General features: G+C 39.1%; 1 protein-coding gene across 1 annotated transcript in view; it reads left to right on the forward strand.

The window, feature by feature from the left end:
* MCU (mitochondrial calcium uniporter) overlaps positions 1 to 13,786 on the forward strand; it is a 200,142-nt gene that overhangs the window by 165,177 nt on the left and 21,179 nt on the right. The window contains exons 3-4 of the mRNA XM_011991113.1: positions 9,141 to 9,311; positions 10,495 to 10,599. Coding sequence (XP_011846503.1) covers positions 9,141 to 9,311; positions 10,495 to 10,599 — 276 coding nt within the window. The remainder of the gene's footprint in view (positions 1 to 9,140; positions 9,312 to 10,494; positions 10,600 to 13,786) is intronic.

Genomic DNA, 13,786 nt, shown 5'->3' on the forward strand with positions numbered 1-13,786 from the left:
CAGTAACCTTGAACGGCTGTTGCCTTATCGGAGACTTTCCAGGTGGTGTTTATACTGGGCTCAGGGAGTTTGAGAGATATATGGTGGTGGGATGGGAGGATGGGATGTGTCTGTGCTAGGCTCAGGGAGTTTTGAGCCCGGGGCTGAGGAATGTGCCCAGCTCCTTTCAAAGGTTGTTAGTTTGTATGATCTCTCTGGCCTTCCAACACTGAAATTCTGTGATTATATCTCACATTTATGATGCAGAATATTACAGAAAATGGGGAGGAAATCGGTAACGTTAAGATCATAAGCCCCTGAAATCATCCATCATACATAGTTCTACTCCAAGTAGCTTTGCAGAAAAAGCCCAACATGGGCTCCCTTACTGTACCAGTTCCCTTTCATAATAGGCCCTCAAAATATATACAGGTGATATATTTTAGTGGAGATTTTACTCATTATTTTGAACACTAGCCAAACTTCATACTATATATTTTTACAAGCATTTAAAAAATATTTTGCAAAATAATAAGCATTCGTATTTTATGACTGTTTTTCAACTCCTGATGCCTCAAAGGCGTTTTTAAAAAATGTATTCCTGCTTCAAATGCAATTGTTTGTAGTTCCTGCACTACTCTTCTTAGTCTGCACAATTCCACAGCTTTCTGTTTTTATGCCTAAATCTGTTATCGTGTTATCATGTTCTAACTCTAAGTATTCATGTTGAACGCTCCATAATTTCTAGGCTTTTCTTGAAACACACTGCCCTGGAACATACTTATGTTATTTCTTATTTTATTCACTTGGAAATCAAAACAAAAGAAAAAAAATCCAACCAAACAGCCACTTGATGCAATGTGTACTTTAAAAGAATATTTTGTCTCTAGATGATAGTAACTGACAACTGTCATTAGCTTGTGAATACCCATTCTGACTTCACTACAACCAGCTGTTTATTGTTTATATTGTGAAACTTGAGGAACCTTGGCAATTGTTATTCCTGAATTGCAAACTAAGAAATCTAATGTTGACATTACAATCCACAGTGTAGGAGAGAAGAGCAGGCCTTGGGATTTCAAAAGCAGTATAATAAAGACTTGTCAGCTCTGAAATGCGCTATTCATTGTAGAGTTTCTCAAAAGCTTTCTTATTTCATTCCCTTGAAAAAAGCATCATGCTCTTTAAAGGAAGAAGTTAAACTGGGTATGAAAGACCTTCATATTCTCTGTTGACTTTGACTCAGTTATTTAAAAACAGTAACCCCTAAGCATTTACCTGTAAAACTGATGTTTTAGTGCATTTGTAACTGCCCAACAGCTTCTCTGTGCCCAGTACCTGGATAGAGCCAATTTGTCAAGACAGGAGAATTGCAATAGAGAAAGAGTTTAATGCACACAGAGCTGGCTGAATAGGAGACTGGAGTTTTATTACTCAAATTAGTCTCCCCAAATTGGAGGCCAGGGTTTTTCAAGGATAGTTTGGTGGGCAGGGGGCTAAGGGAATGAGTGCCGCTGATTGGTTGTGGATGCAGTCATAGGGGTGTGGAAAATGATCCTCATGTGCTAAGTCCTCTTCTGGGTGGGGGCCACAGGAGCCTGAAAGGACATCTCAAAAGGCCAGTCTTAGGTTCTACAACAGTGATGTTATCTGCAAGAGTGGGTGTGGGGAAGTTGCAAATCTGTGACCTCTAGAATAATAGCTAGTAATCCCTTACACTTACATTTTAGCAGAATTCAGCCTCCTCCCATCTTCCTAACCTGGTGCTCTTTCGTTAGTTTTGTGAAGGCAGTTTATTTTGGGGGAAGGCCTATTATTTAAACTAAAAACTAACTTTCTCCCAAAGCTAGCTAGGCCCAAGCCCAGGAATGACCAAAGGCAGTTTGGAGGTTAAAGGAAGTATGGGGTTGGTTAGATTAGGTCTCTTTCACTGTCATAATTTTCTCACTTTTATAATTTTTGCAAAGACACTTTCAAGATTCTCCAGATATATTTCAGACTCACAGATTCTATCTCTTTTTTAAATTCAACTCTCTCTACTTCTTGATCTGTGGTTACTCTTTTTCACATATATAGAAAGGGGATAATTGGATAATTCAATCACTAATCTTAATGACTTCATCATCATTACTGCTATAGAAAAGATAGAAATATTCTCATGTTAGTGGTTCTGACTTCAGGAAACAGTAGATTAATTGCTAAGGATTCTTTTAGAACAAGAAGGAATATGACACATTTTTAAAATATCTTTAGGTATTGCAAACTTTAGATAGTACATGCTATATATTCAATTCAAATTACTATTTTGACCTCTTCTTCCTTAGGAAACAGACTATTCCTTTGGACAGAAAAAGGCAATAGGGATTTCTGATTTTGCCTTTTAGTTTTTATGTAAAAATTCAAATCATACATCCATGAAGTATTAACTGCTGTGGGAATTACTATCCTGCTATAAACAAGTAGAACACCAGACAAAATATCTGAAACAACTCTTTTCAGACACTGGACGATAGGCACACAGGACTGTGATGCCTGAGATAAGAGGAACAAATGAGTTAAACCCTGCATTGGTTGAGTTTACAGCCTGAGGCAGCCTCTAAACTGCATCACAGAGAAGGGAAACAGAGGTTGGCCATCTAGTTAAGATGAAGAAACAGAGATCAGAATTTGTAAATCTCAAGGCAACTAGAATTTATGAGACAGAGATTTACAGAGGAAGGAGCTATGAAGAAAAAGAGGAGTCTTGGAAATCTGCAAAGGCATCCTGTGAGACTTTGGCTGAATTCTAAACCACAAGACCAGGCTAAAACTTCCTAGAAAATAGCTATTGCCAGTAACATAAAATGAATAATTTTGCTTCCCTCTAGCCACAGTAGAGAGATACATTTGAACACTTGAACATTTGGTAGACATTCTCATAAGAACCATATCTTAGAAGTAGGGACAAATTGGTCCTAGAATAAAGGATTCTGTAGATCTCTCCTAAAAGAAGTTTTTGAAGTCTTGAAAGTGCCAAACTAACATGCAAGTAATTTAACTATACAAGACCCAGCACTCAACAATGTAAAATTAAAAATGTCTAACCACCAATCAAAAATTACTAGGCATATGAAGAAGCAAAAAATAAACCTTCCAAAAATACAGTCAATGAACAGACCTGGAAATGTCAGAGATAATGGAATAAACAGCCAAGAAGTTAAAATAGCTATTATAAATATGATCCTTATGCTCATAGAGAAAAGGAAAAGCATAAGTATAATGTGAAAAGAAATGGAAGATATAAAAAGAAATGGAACTTCTAGAGGTGAAAAATATGTCTGAAATGAAAACACCATATAGATGGAATTACCAGAAAATTAGACACCACAGAAGAAAAAAATCCATGATGTTGAAGTATATTGCGATTAAAACTATCCAAAATGAAACTGAGAGGGGGAAAAAAAGCCCCTGAAATGTATGAAGAAAACCTCAGTGACCTGTGAGACAGTATCACATGGCCTAACATAAGTGTAATTGGAATCCCAGAAGGGTAGGAGACAGAAAAAAATAATAGTTGAATAAAGGTCAAAAGTTTTCCAAATTTGAGGAAAGCCAGATCTAAAAAATCTAACAACTCCCAGCCATTCACAGAGAAAAGCAAAGCACATCACAGTCAAATTGTTGAAAACCAATAATAAAAGGAAAATGTTAAAAAGCAGGCAGAGAGCTGGGCATGGTGGCTTATACCTGTGAGCCCAGCATTTTGGGAAGCTGAGGCAGGAGGATTGCTTGAGGCCAGCCTGGGCAACATACTGAGACCCTGTCTCTACAAAAATAAAAATTAAAAATTAAAATTAAAAAAACTAGCTGGCCCAGCGCTTTGGGAGGCTGAGGCGGGTGGATCCCCTGAGGTCAGGAGTTCGAGACCAGCCTGGCCAACACAGTGAAACCGTGTCTCTACTAAAAATACAAAAATTTGCTGGGTGTGGTGGTGCGTGCCTGTAATCCCAACTATTGGGGAGGCTGAGGCAGGAGAATCGCTTGAACTTGGGAGGTGAAGGTACAGTGAGCCAAGATCACACCACTGTACTCCAGCCTGGGTGACAGAGCAAGACTCTGTCTCAAAAAGAAAATAAAAATAAAAATTAGCTGGGCATGGTGGCACATTCCTGTAGTCCCAGCTACTTTGGAGGCTGAGGCGGGAGTATCCAGTGAGCCCAGTAGTTGAGACTGAGTGAGCCATAATGGTACCACTGAACTCCATCCTGGGCAACAGAATGAGACCATGTCTTTATTAAAAAGTAAAAGTTTTTAAAAGGCAGACAGAGGAAAAAAGACATAGAGGAACAAAGATAAGAATATACACAAACTCTTAATATATACTATACAAAACAAAATCTGTTTAAAAGATAATCAGAAGGTAAACCACACAAAAATAATGTGTGGTTTATAATATATGTAGAAAAATGTGTGAGAACAATACCATGAAGAATGTAAGCAGGGGGAATGGAAGTATATTGTTGTAAGGTTCTCTAAAACAATACCTAAAGTGATACTATATTATTTGAAGACTGATTGTGATATGGTAAAGATGTATAACATAGAACAGAATTCAGCAAACTATGACCTTCAGCAGTGCTCCTCAACGTTTTTGGCAGCAGGGACCAGGTTCGTGCAAGACAGTTTTTCCATGGTACCAGTCTGTGTCCTGGGGGTTGGCGACCCCCTGACCTACAGGCCAAAGCCAGCCCATTGCTTATTATAAATAAAGTTTGTTGGAACACAGCCATGCCTATTTATTTATATATTGCCTGTGGCTGCTTTTGCACCACAGTAACAGAGTTTATAGTTGTAACAGAGTTTATAGTTGTAACAGAGATCTTATGACCCACAGAGTCTAAAATATTTAATACCTCAGCCTTTACAGAAAAAAGTTTAGCAATACCTGCTCTAGAGTAATGCTTAAAAAAAATAAAATAAGGGCCAGGCCTGGTGGCTCACACCTGTAATCCCAGCACTTTGGGAGGCCAAGGCGGGCAGATCATTTGAGACCAGCCTGGCCAACATAGTGAAACCCTGTCTCTACTAAAGAAAAATTAGCTGGGTGTGGTGATGGGTACGTGTAGTCCCAGCTACCCGGGAGGTAGAGGCAGGAGAATGGCTTGAACCCAGGAGGTGGAGGTTGCAGTGAGCCGAGATCACACCACTGCACTCCAGCCTGGGCAACACAGCAAGACCCTATCTCAAAATAAATAAATAAATAAATAAATAAATAAATAAATAAAATAAATTGTATTTAATAAGTCAACAGCCGAGATTAGCTTGGGCATTGTGGCTCAATCCTGTAATCCTAGCACTTTGAGATGCTGAGATGTGAGAATTGCTTGAGTCCAGGACTTCAGGGTCAGCCTGGGCAACATAACGAGACCCTGTCTCTACCCTGCCCCCCCCCAAAAAAATTATCCAGGCATAGCTACATGTGCCTTTAGTCCTAGCCACTCAGGAAGCTGAGGGAGGAGGATCACTTGAGCCCAGGAGATCAAGGCTGCAGTGAGTTGTGATCACACCACTGCACTCCAGGCTGGGAGACAGATTAAGACCCTGTCTCTGGAAAATAAAAGTGAGAAAAAAAATAGAGATTAAATTATAATAAATAGTGATTAAATGAAAAAATCCTTTTTAAAGAGATTAAAAGATAGTAAACCTAAAAAATGGCAAGAATAGAGGAAAAGTAGAAGAAAGAACAGTAGGGTCAAATAGAAAATAAGTAGTAAGATGGTAGACATATACTCAGCCATACTTATAATTACATTAAATACAAATAATATATACACTTTAATTAAAAGACAGAGATTGTTAGATTGGATAAAATAGCAAGACCCAACTATAAGTTTTCTGCAGGAAACTCACTTTAAATAAAACATGGATAAGGTAAAAGGATAGGGAAAGATACACTATGAAAACATGTCACACAAAGGCTTGTTTGCAAATAATCATAAAAGCTTCATTCATAGTAGCCAAAACCTGGAAACAACCCAGATGTTCATCAACAGGATAAACAAGTTGTGGTTTGTCTATGCAATGACACCCTTCTCAGGAATACAAATGAATGACTACTAATGAACTAGTTAATTGATGAACTACTAACAACAACATAGGTGAATCTCATAATCATGCCAAGAGAAAGAAGCCAAATACAAAAGGGTCCATAGTGTGATTTTATTTATATATAACTCTATAAAACTCTAATCTGTGGTGACAAAAATCAGATCAATGGTTACCCAGGGATTAACTGGGATGGGGATCAGAGAATTTGGGGGAATCAAAAATGTTCTTTATTTTGATTCTTATGTCAAAACTCATCAGATTTCCATTTTAAATAATGTAGTTTGTTATTTATAAGCTATGTCTCAATTAGGGTTATTTCTTGAAAATTCAAATCATGAAAGATTTTAGTGTGAAGATTTTGTGTATAATGTAGGCCTTATGAATTACTAGAATAGACAAGGAAATAAGATGTAGATGTCTACAACTACAACTGTGGAAAACTTGATGCATTTTGGATTTCCAAAACATTAATCTCACACATTTCCTATAAACTCTTTGATTAGTAGGGATATAAATCCTTAGAAGCATAATAGAATGTAATTTTTGACTCATTTTATTTTTAAAAATTGTTTTTAGAAGCCAGGCATAGTGGCTCACGCCTTTAGTCCCAGCACTTTGGGTGGCCAGGGTGGGTCGCTGCTCAAGCTCAGGAGTTCAAGACCAGCCTGGGCAACATGGTGAAACCCTGTCTCTCCAAAAAAGAAATATATATATAGCATGGCATGGTGGTGCGTGCCTGTAGTCCCACTAACTTGGGAGGCTGAGGCAGGAGAATCGCTTGAGCTTGGGAGCTCGAGTCTGCAGTGAGCTGTGATCATGCCACTGCACTCCAGCCTAGGTGATAGAGCAAGACCCTGTCTCAAAAAAAAAAAAAAAAGTTTTAGACATGGGGTCCCACTCGGTTGCTCAGGCTGGAGTGCAGTGGCACAATCATAGCTCACTGTAGACTCAAACTCCTGGGCTCAAGCAGTCCTCCTGCCTCAGCCTCCCGAGTAGCTGGGACTACAGACACGTGCCGCCACATCTAGCCAACCTTTGATTCTTCAAAGGAGCTAGTAAGGAAACATTATCATTTATGTATCATGTAGTGTGCTAAGTGTTTTAAATTATTTATGTATTTCGCTCATTTCTCACAACAGCTCTATGAGTTAGGGATTAAACCTTTTTTTTTTTTTGAGATGGAGTCTCGCTGTGTCACCCAGGCTAGAGTGCAGTGCCACGATCTCGACTCACTGCAATGTCCTCCTCCCAGGTTGAAGTGATTCTCCTGCCTCAGCCTCCCTGGTAGCTGGGACTACAGATGTGCACCACCACGCTCAGCTAATTTTTTTATTTTTAGTAGAGACAGGGTTTCACCATGTTGGCCAAGATGGTCTCAATCTCTTGACCTCATGATCTGTCCACCTCAGCCTCCCAAAGTGCTGGGATTATAGGCGTGAGCCACCACGCCTGGCCAAAGCCCATTTTATATATGAAAAAAGTGAGACTCAGAGAAGTTACATAATATGCCCAAAATTACAGAGCCAAGATTCAGTCCCAGGTTTGACTCCAAAGCCTGTTTTCTTTCCTCAGTGCTAATATCATCTTTAAATGCTTAGTTGCTTATGTAAAACATTTTGATTTTAAAAATGCATTTAAAAAAAAATGTATTTGAAAATTATTGCGAAAGAGGGTTATTCTGATGTTTGTTTTACTAGGGTCCTACAAATCAAGAATACTGAGGGAAAAAATAAGGAAATAGGCATGCTATGCTATACTTTTGTAGAAGATCCCTTCAATTTTATAACTCATAATAAACTTTCCCTTCATAACATTTTGTTATAAAATCTTAAACAACAGAGTTTTGGTTCTGTCTAGCCAAGCTCATGAAGACATTCAAGAGAACATGAATTGTTTTTGATAGAATGCTAACTGAAGAATGACGAGGTTCATGAATTTGGAAAGGAGACGTATATTTCTCATAAAGGTTGCAGCCTGCAGGGTGGCCATTCTGACAGGCTGGGAAGTGTAGCCTCTATTCAGAAGCCAAAAACAGACACTTTGAGGAATAGGCAAAAAGAACAGGAATGCATGCTGAGCAGGGTGGCCAAATGTACATACTCAGTACACTGTAGGAGAGGACATGCATATTTATGAAAAGAGAAACATGTGTATGCACAACTGAGCTTCATGCCCCTTCATGGGTCCCGTGTACAAAAAATGGCTGCATCAGCATGATCTGAGGGTGGAATTTTCAGCTCTCTGGTATCAAAAGATGAAGCAGAGGGTGTGAAAACCCTCACTGTGCATTCTCCGTAGACTGGCCAGAACCACTTCACGGTCGGTGGCCTCTTGTCAGGCAAAAAAGAGGGGCAGTGTTGGGCAGTTAATTGGTTGATATCAATGGTGGAGTCTTTTGAAAGGGCTAGTTTCTCGTAAGCCCTTAGGAAGGAGTGCCTAATGGTGGCTAGCAAGGAGGGAATATAATGAGTTGTGTCTGACCTCCCATCCTGTCATGGCTGAGAACTTAGCTTTAAAGGTTTACCCTGGGTGTCCCTTTGGCCAAGAGGGGGTCCATTCAGTCAGTTGAGGGGCTTAAGATTTCACTTTTGTTTCTCACTTATCAACTTGTACTATATATACATGAATTGACTGTTTTGGAGTAGGAGTCTCACTTATTAGGGTACTTCTTGAAAGCTCTGGATCCCAAGAGCCACGTCCTATAGGCTATGAAGTCTGGCCCAGCAATCTCTGACTGCTTAATAAAATCTTGCTAAATGGATCCAGGGCTTGTATTCACCAATATCAAGAGCTTCACCTGATATCCTTGGGAAAGCCTCTCCTTGACCCACTCAGAAGACAGTTCCTTGCCTGTTTTTTCATATCTGTAAAATGAGCTGTGTGATCCATTTGATCTTTTATAAGCCAGTTTCCAGAATAACCTTCAACTAAAGCTAAAGGGCATGTTCGTAAACCTTCTTTGAAAACATTTTAAATCATGCTAATAATAGACCCCCATGCAAGAATAGTAATAATGTGACTTTAACTTACATTGAAATCCAATTATCATATGTTTTTGGGTCTTTTTCATTCAGATGTTACAGTGGTTTATCAAAATGGGTTACCTGTGATATCTGTGAGGCTACCATCCCGGCGTGAACGCTGTCAGTTCACACTCAAGCCTATCTCTGACTCCGTTGGTGTATTTTTACGACAACTGCAAGAAGAGGATCGGGGAATTGACAGAGTTGCTGTCTATTCACCAGGTATAGTCACCATCATTATTAATTACCATCTACCCCTCATTTCACCCCACAGCAATTTCTAGACACATGCATACACCATACACGTAGCTACAAAAGAACCCTATACTGTTAACTTCAGAAAACTTTTTTCTTTTGCTTAGCACTTACCAGGAGAGAAAGTGATTTCTCTCCCAGTAGTACTCAGAGTATAATTGATCGATTTTAGCAAATGTGTATGCACAGGGAATCTCATTCAAAAGCATCTCACATATAATGCCATGAGCAAGGATGAACAGTCAATCACATTTTATATTATTGAGACTTTTTATCATTACTTTAGGTGTAGAATAAATACTTCCAGTAGTTAAACCCTCATGTCTGGAAAGAAAAGTTTGCCAAAATAAAGAAGTATATGATTTGAAAAGAATATAAAATAAGGCACTAAAAATTACCATTTTATGTATTTCATTTATTTATTTTTTAAGTTTTTTAATTTTTTTCCCATTTTTAAGTTTTTTTCCCATTGTTTTTTTCCCCATTTTTACTTTAAAATTTTTTAAATCTACAGAAAACTTGAAAGATTAGTACAATAAATGCCCATTTACCCTTCACCTGGATTCACCAGTTAACAATTACCACATTTCTACTCATCTGACAATATAATTAGTAAACCAGCGTGGATGTATAATACTTTGGTATTATACATATGGATGTATAATACTTTGGTATTATACATATGGATGTATAATACTTTGTTAACCCCAGCATCTGTCTCTACTGAATTATTGGCAACTAATCAATGACTATACTGAAGAGTACCATATGTCAGAAAATACTGGTTTTTTGTTTTTTTGTTTTTTTTTTTTGACTCAACCAGCTTCCATTATGGACAATGTTAAGTCCATACAGCTCTCCCAGTGACCCTAGATTTCCAATGTACACCTACAGAACTATGACCGTTAATTATTTCACTTGCTCATATAATTCACAGGAGAAGCTGTTGTTAAATCTTCACAAACTCGAGTCCTAAAAACAGAGCTTTAGGCAACCTAAACTTTGCATAGAACTGGGAAATGAGGTAAAAAGTTAACTGAAATTTAAAAAGGAGGAGGTAATTTTTAAAAACTATTTTGAAGATTGAATTTTCCTGACCATTCTTGAATAATTATGGACCTATGACAAGTTTCATTTGAAATTTTCACAGATGGTGTTCGTGTTGCTGCTTCAACAGGAATAGACCTCCTCCTCCTTGATGACTTTAAGCTGGTCATTAATGACTTAACATATCACGTACGACCACCAAAAAGAGGTAAAATAGTAACCTTGGTAAGGTCACAGAAATGTGGGAAGGGCTTTTGGAAAGGACTTTATTTTTTTTCCTTGGGTAACCTTGAGAAACAGACAATATTCAAAGAACACTGAAAGAGCTCATTGAGTACCTGGCACTTGACTAGTACATTGACTAAAATCACTTAGATTCTGCCTTGACTAAAATCACTTAGATTCTGCCTAGATGCCAGAATGCTTTATTATCTGACATTGTCACTCTGTTTCACATAAATGAATGCCCTACATAACTGAAGCTCCTTCCCTTCATAAAGGCCAAAAGTCGTACTACTTTAATAACATTACAGGGGATATCTTTTTAAAATAAGCTGTAGGCTTCTCTGTTCTCTTAAGTGTTGTAATAAGTATTGAGCTTTTTTTATGGCTCAAGATCAGCAGTCTGAAAGTCAATTATTGTACAATAATAATAGTTCTTAGGAACTTCTGACATGATGCATGGTTGGTTTTTTGTTTGTTTGTTTTGTTTTTTGTTTGTTTTGAGACAAGGTCTCACTCTGTCACCCAGGATGGAGTACAGTGGCATAATCACAGCTCACTGCAGCCTCGACCTCAGATTATCCTCCTACCTCATCCTCCCAAGCAGCTGGAGTAGCTTGGACTACAGGCATACAGGCATGTGCCACCATGCCTGGATAATTTTTTTATTTTTGTAGAGATAAGGTCTCACTATGTTGCCTAGGCTGGTCTTGAACTTCTGGGCTCAAGCACTCCTCCCTCTCTGGCCTCCCAGAGTGTTGGGATTATAGGCATGAACCACTGTTCACAGCCTGTATATGCTTTTATGGGAAAAGGAAAGGTGCTTGCCTCAGACACAAATTTTAAGAGAGCACCAAACAACTCAGTAATCAAGATAAAGAATTGTTGTTTTGTTTTTGTTTTGTTTTTAAGAGTCTCGCTCTGTCGCCCAGGCTGGAGTGCAGTGGCGTGATACTGGCTTACTGCAAGCTCCACTTCCCAGGTTCAAGCTAGATACGGGTTTCACCATATTTGTCAGGCTGCTCTTGAACTCCTGACCTCAGGTGATCTATCTGCCTTGGCCTCCCAAAGTGCTGTGATTACAGGCATGAGCCACTGTGCCCAGCCGCCAGGCTAATTTTCATTTTTAGTAGAGATGGGGTTTTGCCATGTTGGCCAGAATGGTCTTGAACTCCTGACCTCAAGTTATCCACCTGCCTCAGCCTCCCAAAGTGCTGAGATTATAGGCATGAGTTACCGCACCCAGCAAGATAAATGGTATTTTAATGTACTACTTTAAAAAACCAGAGTTAATGCAAAAAATGCATGATGCATAAAATTTTAAATAAAGACAGAGTCAGTATTGCTAACATTTCTTTTCATCCTGGTCTCTACTGTGGCTCTGCACAGTACAATGCTAAGTAGCCCTCTAAAATAGCGTTTTGAGTTGTGTCTTTTTTGGTCCTGTTTCTCTATTTGCCCTTGATATTCATTGTTACTCACTGCTGTTGTTAATGCCCCTTCCACCACTCCTTCCACCAGCGCCATAGGACAGCAGTTCCCAACCTTTTTGGTACCAGGGACCAATTTTGTTAAAGATAATTTTTCCACTGACAGTGGTGGCAGGGGCAGAGGCAGTGGTTTTGGAATGAAACTGTTCCATGTCAGATCCTCAGGCATCAGTTAGATTCTCATAAGCAGCACACAACCTAGATCCCTCACATGCACAATTTACAATAGGGTTTGTGCTCCTATGAGATCTAATGCTGCTGCTGATCTGACAGGAGGTGGAGTTCAGGCAGTAATGCTTACTCGCTGGCCTCCTCCTGTGTAGCCTGGTTCCTAACAGGCCACTGACCAGTACTGGTTCGCACCCCAGGGTTGGGGGGCTGCTGCTGTAGGACATTCCTTCTTTTCAATCCTGCTTTTAGGAATTGGGTTTAGGCCTGGTAAGGTGGCTCACACCTGTAATCCCAGCACTTTAGGAAGCCGAGGCAGGAGGATTGCTTAAGACCAGGAGTTTGGGACCAGCCTGGGCAACACAGTGGCAACCAGCCTGGGCAACACATCTTTAAACAAAAAAAAAGAGAAAGAATTGGGTGTAACATAGAAAAGTTCTGAGTGAAACCCTGTTACTAAATTCCTCTATAATCTGGTCCACATCTACCTTTTAAAATGTTTTCTTTCCCTCTTACATGTTGCCTACTTTTTCTCCACTGTGTATTCCTTTATGGTTTCCTGAACTATGCCCTGTTCTTTCCCATCTCACTGTTTGCTCACTTTCTTCTGCCTAAGATGCCTTTCTTCCTAACCCCCGTTTTCTCAAGTCAAAATTGTCAATATTGACTCTTCCAGTAAGCCTTTAATGATCATACTCTTTCCTTCTCTGACCCCTGACCAACCAAAAGTGATAAATATCTTCTCTGAATTTTGCTTCGTCCTTTTCTTTGATGCTCTGAGGGAAGGCACTGTGATTTCATATTCCCCATTGATTTCATCTATATTGAGTGAATTAAATGTGTTCGCTGGGTAGCATTTTGATTGTGCAGAGGCCATATTCACTTTCTTTAAGCTAGATGAGAGGGGGCTAGCTGGGAGAAAGTATAGAAAAGTATCCTTAAATAGTAAGAATGGAAAGATATTCTTTACATACAGTTGACTGTTGAACAAAGCAGATTTGAAAAAACTTGCAAACGAACCACATAACCTAGAAATATCCAAAAAATTAAGAAAAGTTAAGTATGTCATGAATGCATGAAATATATGTAGATACAAGTCTATCTTATTTTATTTTATTTTGTTTTTGAGACGGAGTCTCTCTCTGTCCCCCAGGCTGGAATGCAGCGGTGCAATCTCAGCACACTGCAACCTCTGCCTCCTGGGTTCAAATGATTCTCCTCCCTCAGCCTTCCTGTAACTGGGATTATAGGCACACATGTTTCACCATGTTGGCCAGGTGACCTCAAACTACTGACTTCAGGTGATCCACCCACCTTAGCCTCCCAAAGTGCTGGGATTACAGGCGTGAACCACCACGCCCTTCCTATTTTTTATCATTTACTACCATAAAATATATACATATCTATTACAAAAAGTTAAAAATTATCAAAATGTATGCACACACAGACCATGCATGATGCCATTTGCAGTTAAGAGAAATGTAAAGATGCAGTATTTAATAATGTCTGCATAAA

The sequence above is a fragment of the Mandrillus leucophaeus genome, unplaced genomic scaffold, assembly GCF_000951045.1.
Source record: "Mandrillus leucophaeus isolate KB7577 unplaced genomic scaffold, Mleu.le_1.0 Scaffold39, whole genome shotgun sequence".
Lineage (NCBI taxonomy): Eukaryota > Metazoa > Chordata > Mammalia > Primates > Cercopithecidae > Mandrillus > Mandrillus leucophaeus.